Consider the following 24,052-nt stretch of genomic DNA (forward strand, 5'->3'; position numbering starts at 1 on the left):
AAAGCACGTCATCTCAAACTGATTCCACTACGACAGTGAGTTCAGTGTACGCCAATGGCCTCCACAGTCACCAGTTCTCAATACAATAGAGCCCCTTTGGGATGTGGTGGAAAGGAATATTTGCAGCATGAATGTGCAGCCGACAAATCTGCAGGTACTGCATAATACTATCATTTCAACATGGACCAGGATTATTTCTAGCATCATGTTGAATCCATGACATAAGGAATTTAGCTGGTTCTGGGACAAAGGGGTCCCTACCCAGTACTAGAAAAGTGTACCTAATAATGTATTGTATAAAATAAATAAATATTATATACTCAAGATGGCCAAATATTCACTCACACTAGAGCATAATCCCCTCTCATCCTCTCCATCACTATTGGTAAAACCATCATCGCCTCTCTTCCCCAAGTCCAATGCCTGAGTGTCATTCTTGACTCCTCCCTCTTCTTTACTCCCCACATCCAATCCCTTACCCAATCCTGCCTATTCCACCTCCGCAATATAGCCCGGATCAGACCTTCCTCTCCATTGATGTCACTAAAACTCTCATTTATCTCTCTCCTTGATTACTGCAAATCCTCCTTATTGGCCTCCCCCACACTCATCTCACTCCTCTTCAATTCATACTCAATGCTGCAGTCTGACTAATCTTCCTCTCTCGCCGTTCTGCATCTGCCGCCCCCTCTCTGTCTAGCACTGCACTGGCTCCCCCGTTACAGAATCCTTTTCAAGATCCTCACCCTCACCTACACAGTCCTCTCTAGCCTCACTGCTCCTTACGTCTCCAACCTCATCTCCATTCATACTCCTTCTTGCCCTTTACATTCAGTCCACAAAAGCAGCCTGACCTCACATCTGGTTACCACGCTGCATTCCTCCGTTCAAGATTTTCCTCATGCTGCCCCCTACTTTGGAATGATCTCCCTCGTTCTATCAGGCTCTCTCCGAGCCTGCAAAACTTCAAACACTCTCTTAAAACCCATCTGTTCAGAAAAGCATACCCTTCCTCTGTCTAACCTCTCCCCTAGTCCTCTTCACAATATTTCTTCAATAACCATGCTATATCTCACTTGCATTCCTCCTACTACCCGTTCTTGTTCATCTCTCCCTTCTGAGTTCTAGTCCCCTAACCCTGACTCTCCACTTTGTGATTCTTGTCGGTCTGCCCTTCCTCTTTAGATTGTAAATTCCCTGGAGCAGGGCCCTCTATCCTCTCATCCTCCTATTCCTGTTCACCTAGCCTTCAAATCCCCAGCCTCATTTTTGCATCCTGACCCTTGGATCTCCTCTTCTCCCTTACCTTTGCATCTCCATCAATGCCCTGATCCTGTTAGTTGTGCCCAAATTGCTGGGCACAGACTCAGCCTGCCTTAGTTCACTCCCCACCTTTCCTCCATCCCCTTTGTATTTTCGCTTTGTCCTGTAATTTACCTATCCCCCTTTGCCCTGCGCACCTATTCGCAACTGAATTTATTTTAATTGCACCTTGTTTCTGTTGTTTGCACTGCCCTGTATGCCGAGTTCTGTTTTACCTATGCTCTATATACGGCAATGCGGACTGCGGACCCTTTTTGGAGCCTGATAAACAAAAGATAATAATAATAATAATTTTATATATATATATATATATATATATATATATATATATGTATCCTGCAGAGGTGGACAAGAACCTGAAAAACGCAAGAAGCAGCAAAATTTATTTTCTTTATGATATGTATATTCATCTACTTTCTACATATGGTTTATAAGATCTGTTTAAACTTAGTATAAAAAATAAATACATCATCATCAACCGAAAGCTCCAATGCTTTGAGTGTCTATGGTGCTCTGAAATGGAAGTGATTTCTGTGTCCTACTCTGTGTAAGAAACCATCTGTGTAGAAAAAAGACGAAGTGTTGTCTCCCTGCAGATTCACATATACAATGAAATATCTCTGTGTTCCACGTCTAACAATGATAAATCAGTCAGTGTTAGAGAAAAGACACAGAAGGTGACAGTTGGTCGCCAGTACCCTAATTCTTTGTTATTTAATCTTATCATAATGCAAAGGTGGCATATATGTATGTTCACATACTTTTCCAGAAATTCAGCAATGGAGGCATATTTTTTCCACACATCTGTTATTGAGTCCTCATCATGCACTTTGCAGGTTGGAATAGCTGAATATGAGCAAAAGGACACAAAATACAGCTTGGTAAGATAGAAATTGAATTCATGCTTTGAAATAATCTTTCTTATGAACTATAGATAAACATCACGAGGTTAAAGCGTTTTTCCACTTTGGATATGAATTGCAACAACCTTCTCCCTTTAGTGGGGTTCCCCAACATTTCCTGTATTTAGCAGGCTCCTGGGAAACTCTTATATCCACAATTTAGGACAATTAATATTTAAAGAAGAACATCTCTTTTACCAGGCTCCATTAGGCTTGATGAACATTAAATAACCTTATGCAACCTGCTTTTCTACCACTGTGTACCTTTAGAACAGGGCTTTGAGGTTAGTTAATGGTTACTGCAAGCTAATATGCTATCTTACTTTAACTAGTGGCTTATTGCATAAATCAATGAATACCTGAAGAACTCAAAGGGAACTTCTATCTGCATGAATGTGGAGTTGTATTGAGCCCTGTTTTTTGGACTATTGTCTAGAGTGGTTTAGTAATTACCTTGGGCCTGATTCATTAAGGATCTTAAATGAAGAGGTATCTCATTTCAGTCTCCTGGACAAAACCATGTTACAATGCAAGGGGTGCAAACTAGTTTTCTGTTTTGCACATAAGTTAAATACTGGCTGTTTTTTCATGTAGCACACAAATATCAACTTTAAATTTCAGTGTACAAATAAGCTATTCCCTGGAGGCAGGGAACTATCCTCAGAAGAAGAAAGTGAGTTGTCCTGACAATGAGCTGATCTCAGGAGCTGGTTTAAATAGGATGCTCCCAGTGCCTCTTGACTGCAGAGGTCATCTGAATGCAGCTGCTTGGAGTCTGGTTGGACTGGGAAGATCACATGACAGAATCCAATATGACCACGCCCACACAGCAAAACAGACAAAAATCATTTGTTTACAAATAATGATAGAACCAGAGATAAAAAAAAAAAAGGCACTCAGAATATCACATATTATATATGGTACCAGCTGCCCTGCAATAAGCATGCACTCGGTACATTCCATATTATAAATGGCAGCTACTGCGTGACAATATAAATGCCCATATATGTATACAAACAAAAAGACAGTTATTGTCAGCACTTATGCTTAACACTACATATCTGTGAGTATCTAGCAAAATAAAAACATGAAGTATTGGTTCATATTCTGATCAAAACATTTAAGCCTGCATCCCAGCGTCATAGGCACCTCATTTTATGCAGGTCCTACACTGACCTATATGCTTTCAACATCATTAAAATGCAATTAAAGTCAGATGCACTCATCTCCCAGGTATAGGGGCTTACATCTAGCAAGGACTGGTTTGTGAGCCACACCTTAATGAGCCTTAAATAGGCTTCATGGACAGCTGCTAGGACAACATAAGGCAATATTTTGAGGCAAAACCAGAGAAAAAATAAGTACAAATGGTGATACAGTGCTCAGGAATGCCGTAGTCGACAAGGAGAGGCCTGGATGGCTATGAGATGACACAGACAGACATGGTAAGTGAGACTAAAATCCCGATGTGTAACACAATGGACTCCACATACTCTCATTCCTCAACTCTGGGAAAGAACAAACTACTTACCAAAATCAGAGTGGTCTTAGAAAAGAAACTCAAGCATATCGGCCCCACCCAGGAACATTAATCTCCATCTCCATCTCTACAGGACCAAAGAGGCGAATATGCAAGCAGGATATAACAGAGGTGAGTTCACCTTCCATTTTCACTCCTTCCAGATCTTTGCAAATCTGCCACCCTCACAATATAGGAATGGAGGATCTGTAAAGCATACTTTACCATCCTTCAATCTCTCCAGGTCCATTAGAGGTGGGCATTCAAACTACTCTTTACCTATGCCAGTGGGTAATATGCTGTGCTAAGAGCTAATATGTTGTGTCAGTATGCTGTGTCAAAGCCCAATATTAACTTGAACTCTTGAGATTAATGCCCATTTGAGCCCTCACACAAAATTGGAACAGGGCTACCCGGATCACCGACCTTGGCAAGAGCAAGCTTCCTCAGTGATGCCTACATAGTGGCATAAAGATTTGGTTAACCTATAATTTCTATCACTTTCACATGTAATACACATTCATTTGAAACTGCTTGCATACAGTAGCAGGGATCAACATTTGTGACAAAAAGGGACTAAAGTCCCACCTTGGAAATGTCTAAAAGTACTCAGTTTGCACCCATTTAATTGGTTTATTGAATAGTGACATGTAGATGGCAGTTAGAAATGGCTGCACCGTACATCAACTTCGTAGTCCACCTTCATCATAATCAACTTCCCACAAATTTAAACCAGTTACAAATTTGTGAATGTAGTGGAAAATTACAAGGTGATGTTGAGAAATGTCAACACACCCAGGACAGGATTGTTTTACAATATACTAGAATACTATCTCAGCACAGCTGCTGGATCCAGTGAGTTCAAGTGTCATTACTGTTGACATCTCTGTTCCTCCTTTGGTGATCTATCCACCTTGGTGACAGTAGCTGCTGCCACAACCTCTGCAAACATAGGGAACAACTGCCCTGGCTCTTTGTCCTGCAAAAACCATAATCCCACAGAAATGTTCTCCTAGGTTCTCTACCTTTCTCTACCTTCCATTGTCTCCCCTCATTTCAACCGCACAAAACCTCTATTAGCTGCACAGAATTGGCAGTTGCCAATAGCTGCTTTAATATTGGTCACTGAATATGCTTATGACTTACAGCAGCCACATACTTTCCCCACCAACAGCTACAGTAGTTATTCCACTACCTTATATATCAACATTCCCCCACACCTCTTAGATTGTAAGATCATTTCGGGAGGGTCATCTTTACTTTCTATTTCATGTCATTGTATGTTATTTGTGTCTTGATCTCCTCAATGTACAGCGATACTTATTATGTATGTATGGTATATAAATTAAGGATAATGAGGATAATGCATTGTGGTTATTTCTAAGTCTAGTGGAAGGGAGACTATAAGTGCTCTACCTTTCTTAGATACTTCTTACCAGTTCACCATTCCAGGTGTTACGTTTGCCTGTCTTTATGGAGCTATTTTCTATGTTATTAGCTTTCTATCAATTAGATGGCTATAAAGATTGTTGTAATGAGATAGTGGACCTCGAAAATATCCTAGTAGACAACATTACATGTCCAAAATGTGTCCAATACAGCTTGGGTTGTAGTGTGTTAATCATGTATGTATTTTATGTTCTATATTGTAAATTCTTAAATTTTGCCCGGTGGGGTGGCCCACATAACTACTATTATGTAAACATGCCAATTGTTTATTTACTGTAATATACCTCTTACTTGTTGTGTCTATAACAGGTAGCAGGTGCCCACAGAGTCGCATACTACTTAGCGGACATGCTAAAGCCACACACTGCAGAGTGCCTGCAAGTGATCTGAGGGCTGGGGGATGTCCAGGGGCAGCTCCTGGGAAGTGAGAATGTAAGAGGGGTTTAAAAAAAAAAAGAAGCAGGGCAGAGGTTGTCTCTCTTCAAGACGATTCTGCTAGAAATCACAACTCATGTCAGACTGGTCCAGTATCGTGCATGTGTGGACACATCCATGGACTGTACTTTCTTTCTGGGGCTAAAATAGCTGTAGGACATTAAGCTCTGTCCCTGCCACATAAAGGGAATGTATCAAATGGATAATCACAGAAAAGGATGATCAGGGTGAATGCCTACAGTTACATTTTCTGCCATTAGTTGGAACTAACTTTTATCTTTCATCCAATGCTTTCAGCTTTCAATAGAGAAAGAAAAAGCAACTCTATTACACTTTAATAAATTGTAAATTAAAAATAATTTTTATAAAGTATGAATTCCACTTTAACATACATTCCTGTTAATCAAAAAATAACGTAATAAAATGTAATAAATACAAATAAATTTGCATGCATTGATTTATTCTAGCAAAACAGCTCTATCATTTTTGATTATGTGAAATGATCACGTTTTAAGCATATATATGTACACTGTGGACTGTTTTCTATGTGTTTCCAATGGGAACAAAGCTGTATCTTTTTTATTTACGTGGGATAATCACATTTTAAACATAGATATGTATGTCACGGAACTAGGAGTGCGTAGCTTACCGGGTTCAGCACTACTCACCAAAGAGGGACGGAGTCTAACGTGTCACAGATCTTCGCCAGGGACCCCCGCAAGGGAGTATGGACCTCGCTGCGAGAGACACGCAGGTCGCGGTCCTCAGAGGGAGCACCCAGTGAAGCATGCAAGATGGAAGAGGAGGCAGGCGGTCCGGAACAAGCCGTGCGTATCTATGAAGCAGTAGGGCAATCTGAAGAGTGGTCAATAACAAGCCGGGTCATGTACCAGGAACACGGGAGACAGGAGAGTGGTCAAACGTAGCCGGGTCAATACACGTGGAATCCAGAGACAGAGGTAGTCAGGAACATAGCCGGGTCAATACACGAGGAATTCAGAAACAGAGGTAGTCAGGAACGTAGCCGGGTCAATTCACAGGAAGGCACAGGAAATATACAAATAACGCTGGAGCAGAGGAGACCTAATACTCTGGCACTCATTAGGAGCCAGAGCCTGGAATATATAGAGGCAGGGGGCAGGGCTACCTATCGGCGGTGGTGACGCTGAACACCACCGCCGGAGACTGTGGATCACGTCCCGTTGCTAAGAAACGGGACGCACGGCTGCCGCGACCCGGAAGTGGCGTCTAGTTGCCTAGCAACCAGATGTCTATGGGCAGAGACAGGCGTCCGTCCCTGTGTGGAGGACGCGGCACAGGGACGGCGCCTGACAGTACCTCCTCTCTCTCCTTGTCGGATAGGCCTCCTTTTGAGGAATTGTTTCAAAAGACGAGGGGCGTGGAGATCTTCTTTATTCACTCAGGATCTCTCCTCTGGCCCGAAGCCTTTCCAATGAACCAAGAATTGATGTCGTCCGTGAAGGATACGGAAGTCTAAGATGCGGCTGACCGCAAATTCTTCGCCCACAGCAGTCCGAATAGGAGCAGGGTGACGGGGCAAGCGATGAAATTTATTAAGGATCAGTGGTTTGAGAAGGGAAACATGAAACACATTGTGGATCCTTAGAGAGGGAGGCAGCCGGAGTCTATAGGTTACAGGGTTGATAACATGCGTTATAGGAAAGGGACCAATATAACGTGGAGCCAGTTTCTGAGAGGGTACTCGAAGTTTGAGGTTGCGGGTAGACAACCAGACCTGGTTATGGACCTGAAACAAGGGAATATGTCTTCGATGACGATCGGCAGCTTGCTTGTAGCGTTGGGAAGTCTCCTGGAATTTGATATTGGTCACTGACCAAATGCGAGAAAAGTCCCGAATAAGAGTATCTGCAGCAGGAACCGGGGATGGAATATGGCTGGATAAGTTAGGGAGGGTGGGCTGGGTTCCATAAACAACAGAGAAAGGAGAGGAACCTGAGGATTCGTGATGGTGAAAATTATGCGCGAATTCTGCCCAGGGTAGGAGACTAGACCATTTGGACTGGTTCTCTGAAGAAAAACATCGTAGGAAGACTTCAAGGTCCTGGTTGACGCGCTCTGTCTGGCCATTGGTTTGGGGATGATAGCCAAAAGAATATCTGAGTTCGGAACCAAGTATCTTACAAAAGGCCTTCCAGAACTGCGACACAAATTGGACTCCACGATCCGAGATGATTTCCCGGGGAAGCCTAAAGATCTCCTTGATGAAGATGGTAGCTTGTTGAGATGCAGATCGAAGAGCAACCAAGGGTACGAAGTGAGCCATCTTCGAGAATCTGTCAACCACAACCCAAATGGTAGTAAACCCGTTGCTAGCAGGGAGATCAGTGATGAAATCCATAGATATGCTCTGCCATGGAAGATCAGGAATAGGAAGTGGTTGCAGAAGGCCAGAAGGTGCTAATCTAGGATTCTTACAACGGGCACAAGTTGCACAGGAAGCCACGAATCTTCGAACATCAGAATGTAAGGTTGGCCACCAAAATCGTTGACGTAGGAACTCATACATCTTCTTGACTCCAGCATGTCCAGATAGTTTAGAGGAGTGTGCCCACAGTAGGCCTTTGGGTCGCAAATTCGGTTCCAGGTAGGAGCAACCTCTGGGAGGTGTTTTAGCAGAAGTTCTAGTAAGAGCGATAATACTGGTGGGTGTAATGATGGGTAGCGGCTACGAGGGACAACATAGGTCAGTATTGTCGAATGAGCGTGAAAGAGCGTCTGCCCGCACATTTTTGGACCCAGGATGGTAAGTCAAGATTAGGTTAAAACGGGAAAAGAAAGATGCCCATCGTGCCTGAAGTGGATTGAGACACCGTGCTTTACTGATGTAGAGCAGATTTTTATGGTCTGTTAAGACCGTCACAGGGTGACGGGAGCCTTCTAAGAGGTGGCGCCACTCCTCCATGGCTGATTTGATCGCGAGGAGCTCCTTGTCACCGATGCCGTAGTTCTTTTCATGACTCAGGAACCTTTTAGAAAAGAACCCACAGGGGAGGTGCTAAGTCTGGATTTCTGGAACAGGACCGCACCAATACCAACAGCGGAAGCATCGACTTCTAGAAAAAAGGGTTTCAGTTGGTCCGGCTGGGAGAGAACAGGGGCAGACGTGAAGGCCTGTTTCAGGCGATCGAAAGCCTCTAGGGTGTCAGGAGGCCAGCTCTTAGGATTGGACGATTTTCGAGTCAAGGCAGTTATTGCAGCAATTACAGAGGAAGTTATTGATGAACTGCCTGTAGTAGTTGGCAAACCTAATAAATCTTTGGATGGCTTTGGTACCCTGGGGACGGGGCCAACTAGTAATGGCTGATACCTTTTGTGGATCCACGCGCAACCCGGAACCTGATACGATGTATCCAAGAAAAGGAATCTGTTTGACCTTGAAGATACATTTTTCTAGTTTACAGTACAGTTGATGGGTACGTAAACGTGATAAGACCTCCTTCACATGTGACCGATGGGAAATAATATCCCGTGAGAATATCAGGATATTGTCCAAATAGACAACGACAAAACGATATAAAAGATCCTGGAAGACCTCGTTGACAAAGGACTGGAAGACTGCGGAGGCGTTACAAAGCCCAAAGGGCATCACAAGGTATTCGAAGTGTCCATCCCGCGTATTGAACGCTGTCTTCCATTCGTCTCCTTGACGAATACGCACAAGATTATAGGCCCCTCGTAAGTCTAGTTTGGAAAAGACTTGTGCTCCGCTGATTTTGTCAAACAGATTGGTAATAAGGGGCAAGGGATAGCGATTCTTGATGGTAATTTTATTCAATTGTCGGTAGTCGATACAGGGGCGAAGGCCCCCATCCTTCTTCTTAACGAATAAGAATCCTGCACCAGCTGGAGACGAGGACTTTCTGATGAATCCATGGGATAAATTCTCGGAAATATATTGTAACATGGCCTGACTTTCAGGCAAGGATAAGAGATAAGTCCTGCCACGGGGAATCTGCTTACCCGGAATTAATTCAATCGGGCAATCCCAAGGGCGATGAGGTGGCAGAACCTCCGATCTCTTCTTGGAGAAGACATCCTTAAAGGCCTGATAGGCCGATGGAAGAGTAGTCTCGTCAGGAAGTGTACGAGTAATACAGACTCGGGGGTGACATGAGGAGATGCCCTGGTTATGACAATGCGGACCCCAGGAGATAACCTCGGCTCGGAACCAGTTGAATTGTGGAGAATGGGCTCCAAGCCAAGGAAGGCCCAGAATTAGAGGATTCACAAATTGTGGTAACACAAGGAATTGGATTCACTCTTGATGTAAGGCTCCTACCAGTAACTGTACTGCGCTCGTGATGCTGGAGATGATACCGTTGCTGACGCGGTTACCATCCATGGCTGTGAGGGTAAGCGGTTGGGGAAGATCCTGGATGGATAATTGGAGCTGTGAGGCAAGAGAGGCCGAGATAAAATTCCCTGGGGCACCGGAATCCACGAAGGCAAAAGTTCGCTGGGGTCCTTTGGTGGTCACAAGCTGGACAGGCATCAGGAACTCAGGGTTGGAGGTGGAATAGGGAGTGGAAACGGCGACTCCTAAGGCGGCCTCCCTCTTACCGTCTAGGAGGAGGCGTTTCCCAGTCTCTTAGGATAGAGACTTAACACATGACCGGCCTCCCCACAGTATAAACATAATTTCTGCTTGAACCGTCTCTCGCGATCTTCCTGCGTCAATCTTGAACGGCCAAGCTGCGTAGGCTCTTCCGTGGAAGATATGGGATTTTGAAAATGGGGAGCCAGTCGAGGGGTACGTCTTGTAGAGGATCTCTCCGAAGTTCTCTGCCTGAAGCGGAGATCGATCCTGATACACAAAGAAATAAGAGAATCCAGTTCTGAGGGGAGTTCCCTGGTGACAAGTTCGTCCTTGATTCGGTCAGTAAGACCCTGCCAGAAGGTGGCAATATGGGCCTCATTATTCCATCGAAGCTCAGAAGAAAGAGTGCGGAATTGTACCGCATACTGGCCGACAGACATGGAACCTTGTCGAAGATTTAGGAGACTAGAAGCGGCAGAGGAGACCCGACCAGGTTCATCGAAAACCTTCCGGAACATATCGATAAATGCAGCAGAATTCTCCAGCAAAGGATCATTGCGCTCCCATAATGGTGAAGCCCAGGCCAAGGCTTGCCCGCTGAGTAGAGATATCAAGAAGGCTACCTTGGTACGTTCAGAGGAGAAGGCTAAAGAGTTGCACTCAAAGTGGATGGCGCACTGATTGAGGAACCCTCTGCATCTTTTTGGATCTCAGTCAAATTTCTAATCGAGAGACCACCCCTTGGACACACTGGAGTAAACGAGCCTGATCCGCCTCCTGCTGTTTGACTCGGCGAGCAAGATGAAGAAGGAGCTCCTGCGCAGAAAGCTCACCTTTTCCATCTGACGTCATGGCCAGAGTATACTGTCACGGAACTAGGAGTGCGTAGCTTACTGGGTTCAGCACTAGCCACCAAAGAGGTGCAGAGTCTAACGTGTCCCAGGCCTTCGCCAGGGACCCCCGAAAGGGAGAATGGACTTTGCTGCGTGAGACGCGCAGGTCGCGGTCCTCAAAGGGAGCACCCAGTGGTGCGTTCTTTCTTTTTAACATTCTTAAAAAGAAAGAACGCACCGGAGAGCTCAGCAAAACCAGAAGACCCGGAACACCACGGAAAACAACTGTGGTGGATGACAGAATTTTTTTTTCCCTGGTGAATAAAACCCCCTTCACAACAGTTGGCCAAATCAAGAACACTCTCCAGGAGGTAGGTGTATATGTGTCAAAGTCAACAATCAAGAGAAGACTTCACAAGAGTGAATATAGAGGGTTCACCACAAGATGTAAACCATTTGTGAGCCACAAAAACAGGAAGACCAGATTAGAGTTTGGCAAACAACATCTAAAAAAGCCATTACAGTTCTGGAACAACATCCTATGGACAGATGAGACAAAGATCAACTTGTACCAGAGTGATGTGGAGAAAAGAGTATGGAGAAGGAAAGGAACTGTCACTCACCGGACCGTGAGTGCCTCTTCCCGGACATTTAGGAACCGTGGCCGTCCACCATCCTGAGGGTCTGCGCATGCGCAGCCCTTTTCTATACTTCAGTGTATACCCCTTTAACTTAATTGGCAGATCAGGCAACCTCCCTATATTAAGCACCTGTGGTCACTACCACGTTGCCTGATCTTGGAGTCTCATTCCTCATGAGTCTCTGAAGGTGTTCCTGTATTACTTGTGTATTCAGTGCTGCTGATTCCTGTGGTTTCCTAACCACTTCTACTACTGTGGTTCCATACCACTTCTACCATCAACTGTATCATCATGACTGTTTGCTGATTCCTATCCGCTGCCTCCGTGCACTACAGTCTTCTACACCACTTCAACGTTATTTTATATCAATGTGACTGTTTACTCATTGCTATCCGCTGCCTCCGTGCACTACACTCTCATCTCATCTTTGCTGTGACTTCCTCGAGACTGCCGCTTTTCATTACCATCTGCTACACTTCGTGATCTACAGCTCCTGCCCTGCGCTGCACTCCTGTTTCCCATCGCTGTTGGTTCCTGTGGTTGCTACTGGTTACCTCCGTGTGCCGCTGAGTCCTGCCGCTGTGGTCAGCGCTATCGTCCATCTCCTGCTGATCCACTCTCCACGCCTTCACGTGTTCCACTGGCCTCTACCCTCCTGTCAGCATTGGATTTGTATCTCTTCTACTACCCTCTGCTGGATCATCTCCATTCTCCTGGGTTTCCTATGAGTCCAGTTCCACGTGTTGCTGACTCCTGTGGATTCGTGTCCCTGTCGGTCTACTCACCTGTGCGCTGCACCTGCTAGACCGCTGCTTCTCCTATCCAGGGACTTCCCATCCAGTCGGCCTCCAGCCGCTCAGGTACCGCTGCAATCCCATCTGACTGCTACTGCTGAACCACGGTATGCATACTTCTCATTGACTGTGCTGTGTATTGCATATCTTGCTGGACTGTGTTTGGTTCTCTCTGGAGTCTGCTATCCGCTGAGTCTATTGTCATCATTGACTGTGTTATCTTTGTGCTGGACTACTTCAAGAGACTTTCTAGATTGCAGACCTGATCAGTCATTTACATATATATATACCTATATTGTGCATATTACTGTGGATCGTGTATAAGGTGCCTGTGTATATCCTGTGTTGCAGTCTTCCCCCGTGCACCTCCTCACATATATATGCAGTGGTACAACTTGCTGATGTCAGACCACTGATCCCTGTTTCCGGTATCACCTGTTCCATTATCCTCTCACATAGCAGTGGTACAACTTGCTACCGCAGACCACTGACTACCTGGATACCTCCACTTGGATTCCATTCCTTCACTCAGACAGCGGTACAACTTGCTACCCGCAGACCGCTGACTCTCATCACCTCCTTGTCTCTGTTGGACATTCCTCCTCACTATAGCAGTGGTACAACTTGCTATCGCAGACCACTGACTACCTTCACGTGTCCTTGTCCATACAGTTCCTTGTGTATCATTACCTCATTATTACCAGTGTTGCTAGTCATAGACTTTCCTGAGCATCTCATCGGTCATCATTTCATGTTCCGTGATCACCCAGCTACCAGAGTACCCTATTACCATCTACATTGCTCTGGTAAGCCTACCATCTGGTGATCCCTGGGTAAAGACTCCTAGTGCCCGTGACAGTAAGATCAGGCCATGACAGACCCAGATGTGGAACCTACCGCCAAAGAGATGCTGCAACATCTGGTTAGCCGTGTGGAGCAACAGGATGCCCGCCAACAGCTGTTACTTCAGTGTTATCAGTCATTAACCTCCCAAGGAACATCTGGACAGACTGTGACAGCTACTACTGAAGCTCCTGTGCTTTCCTCCGTTTCCCCATTGCCATCCCAGGTGTCTATAGCTTCCACGCTTCACCTGCCTACTCCGTCAAAGTACGATGGAGACCCCAAAACTTGTAGGGGTTTCCTTAACCAATGTTCAGTCCATTTTGAGCTTCAACCTCAAAATTTTTCTACCCATCGTTCCAGAGTGGCCTATCTTATCTCTTTGTTTTCAGGACAAGCCCTGGCTTGGGCCTCCCCTCTGTGGGAGAGGAACGATCCAATATTACAAGATAGTGCCAAATTCATTTCTACATTCCGAAGTGTGTTCGATGAACCAGGTCGTGTGACCTCCGCTGCTTCCAGCATCCTCCGTCTGCGACAAGGATCTCATACTGTAGGCCAGTACGTCATTCAATTTAGGATCTTAGCCTCTGAACTTCAGTGGAACACTGAAGCCCTAGTTGCCGCCTTCTGGCAGGGGCTTTCCGATAAAATTAAAGATGCACTGACTACCCAAGAGCTTCCTTCGTCACTTGAAGATTTGATCTCTCTATGCCATCGTGTTGATATGAGATTTCGTGAAAGAGAGGCTGAGAAAACGACTTCTGCTAAAGCACCTTTTCGCTCTAACCCTCAATTTCGTCCAGTGTCACCCGCTGTGATTCCCATGGAGATTGGACGTTCCAAGTTATCTTCTGAGGAGAGGAGACGAAGAGTCAAGAATAGACTCTGTATCTATTGTGCTGATTCCACTCATGTCCTCAGCTCCTGCCCTAAGAGATCGGGAAATGCCAGGCCCTAACTAGTTCTGGAGAGGTGAAGTTAGGGTCCCTGGAGTCCTCTCCATCATCTATGAAATCTAAAGTCTGCGCTTTTGATGTGACTATTTCCTTTGCTACCAAGACCTTTGAGTCACAGGCATTGATTGATTCCGGAGCAGCAGGAAATTTTATTTCCAAATCGTTAGTTAATCAATGGTCTCTACCAATGATTACCTTAAAAACTCCCATTACTGTGACGGCTATCGATGGATCACGTCTCATCAACGGTCTCATCACCCAGAGTACGTCTCCAGTAACCCTTCAGATTGGTGCTCTGCATCATGAAGAGATATCGTTTTTAATTCTTCCTGTTACGACAAGTCCGATTGTCCTAGGCCTTCCATGGCTTCAGTGTCACTCTCCTCAGATTGACTGGCGCACCCCTCAAGTCACGTCTTGGGGCCCTGAATGTCACCATCATTGCCTTTCCCAAGTCATTCCTCTCAAGGTACAGCAAGCTTCCATTTCAGCTATTTCACCGGGACTCCCTCCTCAATATGCTTCATTTACCGATGTTTTTGATAAAGCTCAGTCTGAACGTCTTCCTCCTCATCGTTCTTGGGATTGTCCGATTGATCTTCTTCCTGGCAAGACTCCTCCCAGAGGCCGGGTCTATCCACTCTCGTTACCTGAGACTCAAGCTACATCTGAATATATACGGGAGAACCTCCAGCGTGGGTTCATTCGACCTTCCACCTCGCCCGCTGGAGCTGGGTTCTTCTTTGTCAAAAAGAAGGATGGATCATTACGCCCTTGTATAGATTTTCGTGGACTCAATGCCATTACTATCAAGAACCGGTATCCCATTCCGTTGATCACTGAGCTATTTGACCGCATCAAGGGAGCCCGTATTTTTACTAAGTTGGATCTTCGTGGTGCTTACAATTTAATCAGAATTCGTTCCGGTGACGAATGGAAGACGGCGTTTAACACCAGAGACGGGCATTACGAATATCTGGTAATGCCTTTCGGGCTATGTAATGCCCCCGCTGTTTTTCAGGGCTTCATTAATGAGATTTTTCGGGACTTATTATATGTATGTGTCGTCGTCTACCTGGACGACATATTGATTTTTTCACAGGACCTGCCTTCTCACCACCAACATGTGGCAGAAGTCCTCTCCAGGCTACGGAAAAATTCATTGTTCTGTAAATTAGAAAAATGTTCATTCGAATTACCCCAGATTCCATTCTTGGGGTATATTGTTTCCGGAGTTGGTCTGAAGATGGATCCTGACAAAGTAAATGCTGTACTACATTGGCCCCAGCCAACTACTCTTCGTGCCATCCAGCGTTTTTTAGGTTTTGCCAATTACTATAGACGCTTCATTCAAGATTTTTCTTCCATTGCATCTCCTATTGTGGCCCTGACTCGTAAAGGGGCTAATCCTAAGCAATGGTCTACTGAGGCTATTCAAGCCTTTCAAACATTAAAAGAGTCCTTCTCTTCGGCTCCAATCCTTCGTCAGCCTGATGTGACACTCCCTTTTTTCCTAGAAGTAGATGCCTCTAATGTGGGCTTAGGAGCTATTCTCTCCCAACGCTCGGAACAGCAAAAATTCCACCCTTGTGCCTTCTATTCTCGGGGTCTTCTACCCGCAGAGAAGAATTATACCATCGGAGACAAGGAATTATTGGCTATCAAAGCCGCATTAGAGGAATGGAGATACTTGTTGGAGGGAGCTCGCCATCCGGTGACGATCTTCACGGATCATAAGAACTTGTCATATCTCCAGTCTGCCCAATGCTTGAACCCTCGTCAAGCAAGATGGTCTCTTTTCTTTTCCCGTTTTGAATTAATAATTACCTTCAAACCAGCTGCCAAGAACAAAAAAGCTGATGCCTTATCTAGAGCCTTTGCTACGTCCTCTGATATAGAAGAGGTTCCCAACCATACCATTCTAGACCCCAAATGTATCTCACTGGCTGCTTCATCCACCAAAACGCTACCATTTGGGAAGACCTTCGTGCCTTCTACTCTAAGGAGGAAAATCCTTTCGTGGTTCCATGCCTCTCGTTTTTCTGGACACGCCGGTGAACACAAGACTTTTGAGATCCTCTCTCGAAGTTACTGGTGGCCTTCAATGAGGAGAGACGTCAAAGAGTTCATTGCTTCCTGTGAATTATGTTCGCAATTCAAATCCTCCCGCAGAACCCCAGCAGGGTTGCTGCGACCACTACCCATTCCGTCCAAACCATGGACCCATATTAGTATGGATTTCGTTACTGACTTACCACCTAGTAAGAACCATAACACTATTTGGGTGGTAGTGGACAGATTTTCGAAGATGGCTCATTTCATCCCTCTGTCTGGTTTGCCTTCCTCATCTATCCTGGCTGAACATTTCATTAAAGAGATCTTCCGTATCCATGGATGTCCATCTGAGATTGTGTCTGATAGAGGAGTACAATTCGTGTCCAGATTCTGGCGAGCCCTTTGTAAAACCTTGGGCATACGATTAGCACTCTCATCTTCTTACCATCCACAATCCAATGGACAAACCGAACGTGTCAATCAAGATCTTGAGACTTTTATAAGGATATTTTCATCAGCCAATCAAGACAACTGGGTAGAGTTACTCCCTTGGGCTGAGTTCGCCCATAACAACATGTACCATGAGTCATCATCCAAAACTCCATTCTTTGTGGTCTACGGTCACCATCCGTCTTTTCCGGAATTTCCTGCCCTCCCGCCCACCCAAGTTCCTGCGGTGGAGACTGTTTGTCAGACCTTTAAAAATATCTGGTCTCAGGTTAGAACCTGTTTAAAGAAGACATCTGTCAAATATAAATCTTTCGCTGATAAGAAGAGGCGGGCTATTCCACCACTAAAAATTGGAGATCGTGTCTGGTTATCCACAAAAAATATTCGTTTGAAGGTTCCATCCATGAAATTCGCCCCTCGTTTTATTGGTCCATATAGGATCATTCAAGTTATCAATCCAGTATGTGTGAAACTCCTTCTTCCTAAGAGTCTTCGGATTTCTAATGCCTTCCATGTATCTTTGCTCAAACCTCTTATTATCAACCGTTTTTCAACTCCTCCCTCAGCTCCGCAGCCAGTTCAAGTCCATCAGGAGGAGGATTTTGAGATTACCGAGGTACTAGATGCAAAAATTTCGCGAGGAGTCCTCCACTTCCTCGTTCATTGGAAGGGCTTTGGTCCTGAGGAGCGCTCTTGGATCAAAGCTGAAGATCTTAATGCTCCTGCCCTTTTGAAGAAGTTTTACTCCAAAAATCCGGACAAGCCCGGTTCCAGGCGTTCTGTGCCCACCTTTAAAAGGGGGGGTACTGTCACTCACCGGACCGTGAGTGCCTCTTCCCGGACATTTAGGAACCGTGGCCGTCCACCATCCTGAGGGTCTGCGCATGCGCAGCCCTTTTCTATACTTCAGTGTATACCCCTTTAACTTAATTGGCAGATCAGGCAACCTCCCTATATTAAGCACCTGTGGTCACTACCACGTTGCCTGATCTTGGAGTCTCATTCCTCATGAGTCTCTGAAGGTGTTCCTGTATTACTTGTGTATTCAGTGCTGCTGATTCCTGTGGTTTCCTAACCACTTCTACTACTGTGGTTCCATACCACTTCTACCATCAACTGTATCATCATGACTGTTTGCTGATTCCTATCCGCTGCCTCCGTGCACTACAGTCTTCTACACCACTTCAACGTTATTTTATATCAATGTGACTGTTTACTCATTGCTATCCGCTGCCTCCGTGCACTACACTCTCATCTCATCTTTGCTGTGACTTCCTCGAGACTGCCGCTTTTCATTACCATCTGCTACACTTCGTGATCTACAGCTCCTGCCCTGCGCTGCACTCCTGTTTCCCATCGCTGTTGGTTCCTGTGGTTGCTACTGGTTACCTCCGTGTGCCGCTGAGTCCTGCCGCTGTGGTCAGCGCTATCGTCCATCTCCTGCTGATCCACTCTCCACGCCTTCACGTGTTCCACTGGCCTCTACCCTCCTGTCAGCATTGGATTTGTATCTCTTCTACTACCCTCTGCTGGATCATCTCCATTCTCCTGGGTTTCCTATGAGTCCAGTTCCACGTGTTGCTGACTCCTGTGGATTCGTGTCCCTGTCGGTCTACTCACCTGTGCGCTGCACCTGCTAGACCGCTGCTTCTCCTATCCAGGGACTTCCCATCCAGTCGGCCTCCAGCCGCTCAGGTACCGCTGCAATCCCATCTGACTGCTACTGCTGAACCACGGTATGCATACTTCTCATTGACTGTGCTGTGTATTGCATATCTTGCTGGACTGTGTTTGGTTCTCTCTGGAGTCTGCTATCCGCTGAGTCTATTGTCATCATTGACTGTGTTATCTTTGTGCTGGACTACTTCAAGAGACTTTCTAGATTGCAGACCTGATCAGTCATTTACATATATATATACCTATATTGTGCATATTACTGTGGATCGTGTATAAGGTGCCTGTGTATATCCTGTGTTGCAGTCTTCCCCCGTGCACCTCCTCACATATATATGCAGTGGTACAACTTGCTGATGTCAGACCACTGATCCCTGTTTCCGGTATCACCTGTTCCATTATCCTCTCACATAGCAGTGGTACAACTTGCTACCGCAGACCACTGACTACCTGGATACCTCCACTTGGATTCCATTCCTTCACTCAGACAGCGGTACAACTTGCTACCCGCAGACCGCTGACTCTCATCACCTCCTTGTCTCTGTTGGACATTCCTCCTCACTATAGCAGTGGTACAACTTGCTATCGCAGACCACTGACTACCTTCACGTGTCCTTGTCCATACAGTTCCTTGTGTATCATTACCTCATTATTACCAGTGTTGCTAGTCATAGACTTTCCTGAGCATCTCATCGGTCATCATTTCATGTTCCGTGATCACCCAGCTACCAGAGTACCCTATTACCATCTACATTGCTCTGGTAAGCCTACCATCTGGTGATCCCTGGGTAAAGACTCCTAGTGCCCGTGACAGGAACTGTTCATGATCCAAAACATACCACCTCATCAGTGAAGCATGGTGGTGGTAGTGTCATGGCGTGTGCATGTATGGCTGCCAATGGAACTGGTTCCTTGCATTTATTGATGATGTGACTGCTAACAAAAGCAGCAGGATGAATTCTGAAGTGTTTTGGGCAATATTATCTGCTTATATTCAGTCAAATGCTTCAGAACTCATTGGACAGCGCTTCACAGTGCAGATGGACAATGACCCGAAGCATACTACAAAAGCAACCAAAGAGTTTTTTAAGGCTAACAGGTGGAATGTTATGCAATGGCCAAGCCAATCACCTGACCTGAATCCAATTGAGCATGCATTTCACTTGATGAAGACAAAACTGAAGGGAAAATGCCCCAAGAACAAGCAGGAACTGAAGACATTTGCAGTGATGTCTATGCCTTCCAGACTTCAGGCTGTAATTGACTGCAAAGGATTTGCAACAAAGTATTAAAAAGTGAAAGTTTGAAGTAGGATTGTTTACTTTTCATTACTTTTGGTCCCTTAAAAAGTGGGAGGCAAATAAAGGGGCATATTCAATTGTTAGAGCCAAAAGTAACGCGCCCCGCGCACTATTACAGTCATTACGGTAAAAGTGCGTGTAAATACCTGTATTACGGTACTTTTCTCACCGGATTTCAGCTCGCGGCTTAGGGAGCTGCGAGCTGAAATCTGGCTTACTATTACCGTAATACCGGTAATAGTTTTTCTGTGGTGGAAACCGCGGACAATTGAATATGCGCTAAAGAAACCGTTATAATTCCTACACTGTTCACCTGATTTGGATGTAAATTCCCTCAAACTAAAGCTGAAAGTCTGCAGTTAAAGCACATCTTGTTTGTTTCATTTCAAATCCATTGTGGTGGTGTATAGAGCCCAAAATATGAGAATTGTGTCCATGTCCCAATATCTATGGACTTGACTTGTACAAGGTGGACTGTATTGTATGGGTCTGAATTATTACGGCACACATTCTGAGTGCATCCAACGGTCAGAATTTTACACTCATATTTAGTCTTTGCGTGTGGCCAAATTCTCAAGCCACAGATCTCAAGGTCCATTGCGTGTTGAATTTGGGCACAGGGCTGCTGTAGTACAACGGTGCAGCTGGTACATATCTGTCAGTACTTGTTGAGTCGGTGGTTCAGGCGGCTCTTTATTTTGTAAGAAATAGATTTAAAAAAAAAAAAAAAAAAAGCTTGGGGTCCCCCCCTCCTTATGCTATTAAACCTAGTGCATACTTGCCAGGTTTTTGATCTCCCCCTCTGACAGCGTGGGAAATCCCCATACAGTATAAATAGACATTGTTTAAATTTCATTCAGCGGCAGATGTTGTAAAGAGTTTCTTCTTCTGTTAAGCCGGATCCTGCTGGTTATATATATAGACTTGAGTTGGTTTGACATTATGGCAGGAGGACCCCTGCTATGTGTCCCCCTTCTATAGTGCAACAACCCCAGCTGGTTGGTCTAGTGCTGGTTTCGGTGAAAATGGGGAACCCCACACATTTTTACCCCGATTTCGCAGAAACTAGCACTAGGCTGGCAGCACTAGGCTTAACAGCATTAGGAGTGGGGGATCCCAAACCTATTTTTACATAGTAAAGAGCTCGTGGATCAGGCGGCTGTAATGCCATCCGATACGCCGGCTCAGCAGGTGCTGACAGGTATATATGTAACTGCAGTGTCTGTGTATAACAACAGACCTGCTCCACAATTCAGCAGGCCACGGGTCTTGACATCTGTGGCTTGATGAATTCGGGCTCACGCAAAGCCTAAACACGGGCGTCAAATTCCAAGCACAGTTGCGCTCATAATGCGTGCCGAATCAGGCCCATAGATATAGCAATATTCCCACTGGAAATGCAAAGAAAACAGTCCTAGGTCTACATATCTATGCTTAAAATGTGATCATCCCACATAAATAAGAAAAGATGTAGCCATCTTCCCAGTGATTATTTGTATATGGTGACGTTTAGTGGTATTATATTATTTTACATATATTGCTGTTATGTTTGCATAATTAAAGATATTATTTGTATTGATATTGATTTTTAATTTTATTTATGATTAGTGTAATTGGAAGTAAGGTTGCCTTGATATGGTATCCTACTGTTTTACTATTATACACTTCTAAACTGATGACCCGTGAAGTAGATTAAAACGTATATATATTATATATTATTTATTATATTTTTAACTTGGGTTTTTAGCATAAGTTTTTTTGTTTGTTATTCGTAATTGGAGAGGCTGCAACCTCCTTTTACAGCTGCTGGACCTTCGTTTTTTATATTTACATATTCATCATTAATTTAACAAATTCTGGGTGCCATTATCAAAGGTTTTTTTTCTTTTTCCATTGCACAATATTGGCTGCAACTGCATACAAAATATATTAAAACCTCAACCCCACAAAGACTTCATGTTAAACTGAAGTTGTGCTTCTGTTTATAATGAACATAGGAGCATATTTTATTATCAGCAAAAAATACACCACCGTGTAATAATTTTTATTGGGTTGCAGCTTTAAATATATTTGTGCATTTTGTGTCCTCTTAATAAATTGTTGTGGGAAGATTTCCACAATCTTCTAAAAAAAAAATATTAAACCAATTAGACTACTGAAGGGAAAAAAAATGAATTTAGGAGACTAAATAGAGCATTTAGGGAGTGTTTATTGTAATTAAAGGAATTTGAATATGTGTGTTTGTGTTTTTTCCCCCTTGGTTGTTATTGTGGCACTACATGTTCCAGCAGGCCCTGGCTTCCAGGGATTGCTGCTGCTTGTAGCTCCACAAAGTGAAGATACCAGGGTTAGTATATTCCAGTGGGTACCTTTACACATTCAGGCAAACAGTAATGGGGAAAAGAGATATGATTTTTTAATTCACAGGATTGCATAAGAAAGCAGTAATTTCCCAGCAAGATAAGTGCCCAGAAACTCAGCAACAATGGTCACAATATACCGTCAAAGTTCCGGCTAAATGATGATGATAGCTGCCTATAGTAATTGCGTACAACCTCTTCCAGAGAAGGTGCATTCAGGCAGAGAAAAGTTCTGTGTCTCCTTGCACAGGATCAAACGACTCACTATTCATAGATATATTTATTCAGGCTGACAGATCCGCAGCTCCTGCTTAGTCTAACATGCCCCCATTGCTACCGCACTCATCTTTTTATCTCCCATCATGTTATAATTGTCAATGAGGGAGGCCAGTTGATGCCACTAAGTGTGAGTTGGAGAGCAGAGCCAAGATGTTCTGGTTCCTGCATATAAAAGGCTGATAGAGCAATTAACTAAGTCACCCCTGCTGATTCAAACAGGCAGATTCACCCACTTGGCTGCTTTTAAGCAAAATAAATGTCCTTTGTTACACACAAACAAAGTTCTGCGTAATGTACACAGTAAGGGCCTGATTCATTAAGGATCTTAACTTAAGAAACTTCTTATTTAAGTGTCCTGGACAAAACCATGTTACAATGCAAGGGGTGCAAATTAGTATTCTGTTTTGCACCTAAGTTAAATACTGTATGTTTTTTCATGTAGCCCACAAATATCAGCTTTAAATTTCAGTGTACAAATAAGCTATCAAGTATTTGTGTGCTACATGAAAAAACAGTCAGTATTTAACTTATGTGCAAAACAGAATACTAATTTGCACCCCTTGCATTGTAACATGGTTTTGTTAAGATCCTTAATAAATCAGGCCCTAAAAGAGGATCTTTGATAAAGTCATGCTGTGGATGACAAAACATGTTAGATGAGACTATATCCTCTATATCCTGATCGGGTCTGAGAAGGCAAACTTGCTTTTACAAGCCATCGCCGCTTTAAATTTCCCCAGCAAAGATGCTGATTTCCGGGGACTTGCAGAAATCAGAGCTTCATACATTTACTACTTAGACACACATTTAATTGAATACTAGGACACATGTGAATGTGATCTTCCACATGTGCCCAATCCACATTTCTGAAACTAACTATGATATTGGTGCAATTGCGTGGTAAGAAAACTGTATAAATGCATTTCCAATGTGTTTCCTTTTATAACAATTGAACAACAATAGTTTTAGCTACATTTAAATGTCACATTAAAAAGTGTCGCTATCAAGAAGAAGGTTTGAAATGCACTCTCCATGATTAATTAGAATAAGTACTGCGGTATCGTGAAAGAAACAAAGCTTAATAACGGGGGCCAGCACGGTGTCTAAGTGGTTAGCACTTCTTCCTCACAGCACTGAGGTCATGAGTTCAATTCCCGACCATGGCCTTATCTGTGTGGAGTTTGTATGTTCTCCCCGTGTTTGCATGGGTTTCCTCCGGGTGCTCCGGTTTCCTCCCACACTCCAAAAACATACTACTAGTTTAAATTGGCTGCTATCAAAATTGACCCTAGTCTCTCTCTCTGCCTGTCTGTGTGTGTGTGTGTTAGGGAATTTAGACTGGGGGCAGGGACAGATGTGAATGAGTTCTCAGTACAGCGCTGCAGATTCAGTGGCGCTATATAAATAGATGATGATGATGATAATAACAGCTAAAGCTCTGCCCATATAATTACATAAGAAGCAGATCTGTATTCTCAAAAATAGTGTCACTTACCGGACCGTGAGTGAATCTGCGCTGGTGCGTGGTTCTCTAGCCTTCCTGCCGGCGCCTGTCCTGAGCCGTGGCCGTCCGCCATCTTAATGGTCTGCGCATGCGCAGCCTCCAAGAACTCTTATGACCTTTTGCTTTTAATCTAATTGGTGGATCAGGCACCT

At 44.4% G+C, this 24,052-nt stretch overlaps 1 protein-coding gene across 1 annotated transcript in view; it reads right to left on the reverse strand.

The window, feature by feature from the left end:
- Positions 1-24,052, reverse strand: part of LOC142154401 (protein shortage in chiasmata 1 ortholog-like) — a 56,337-nt gene that overhangs the window by 27,540 nt on the left and 4,745 nt on the right. Inside the window, exon 4 of the mRNA XM_075210941.1 lies at positions 2,085-2,169. Coding sequence (XP_075067042.1) covers positions 2,085-2,169 — 85 coding nt within the window. The remainder of the gene's footprint in view (positions 1-2,084; positions 2,170-24,052) is intronic.

This window comes from Mixophyes fleayi, chromosome 1 (assembly GCF_038048845.1).
Source record: "Mixophyes fleayi isolate aMixFle1 chromosome 1, aMixFle1.hap1, whole genome shotgun sequence".
Classification (NCBI taxonomy): domain Eukaryota; kingdom Metazoa; phylum Chordata; class Amphibia; order Anura; family Limnodynastidae; genus Mixophyes; species Mixophyes fleayi.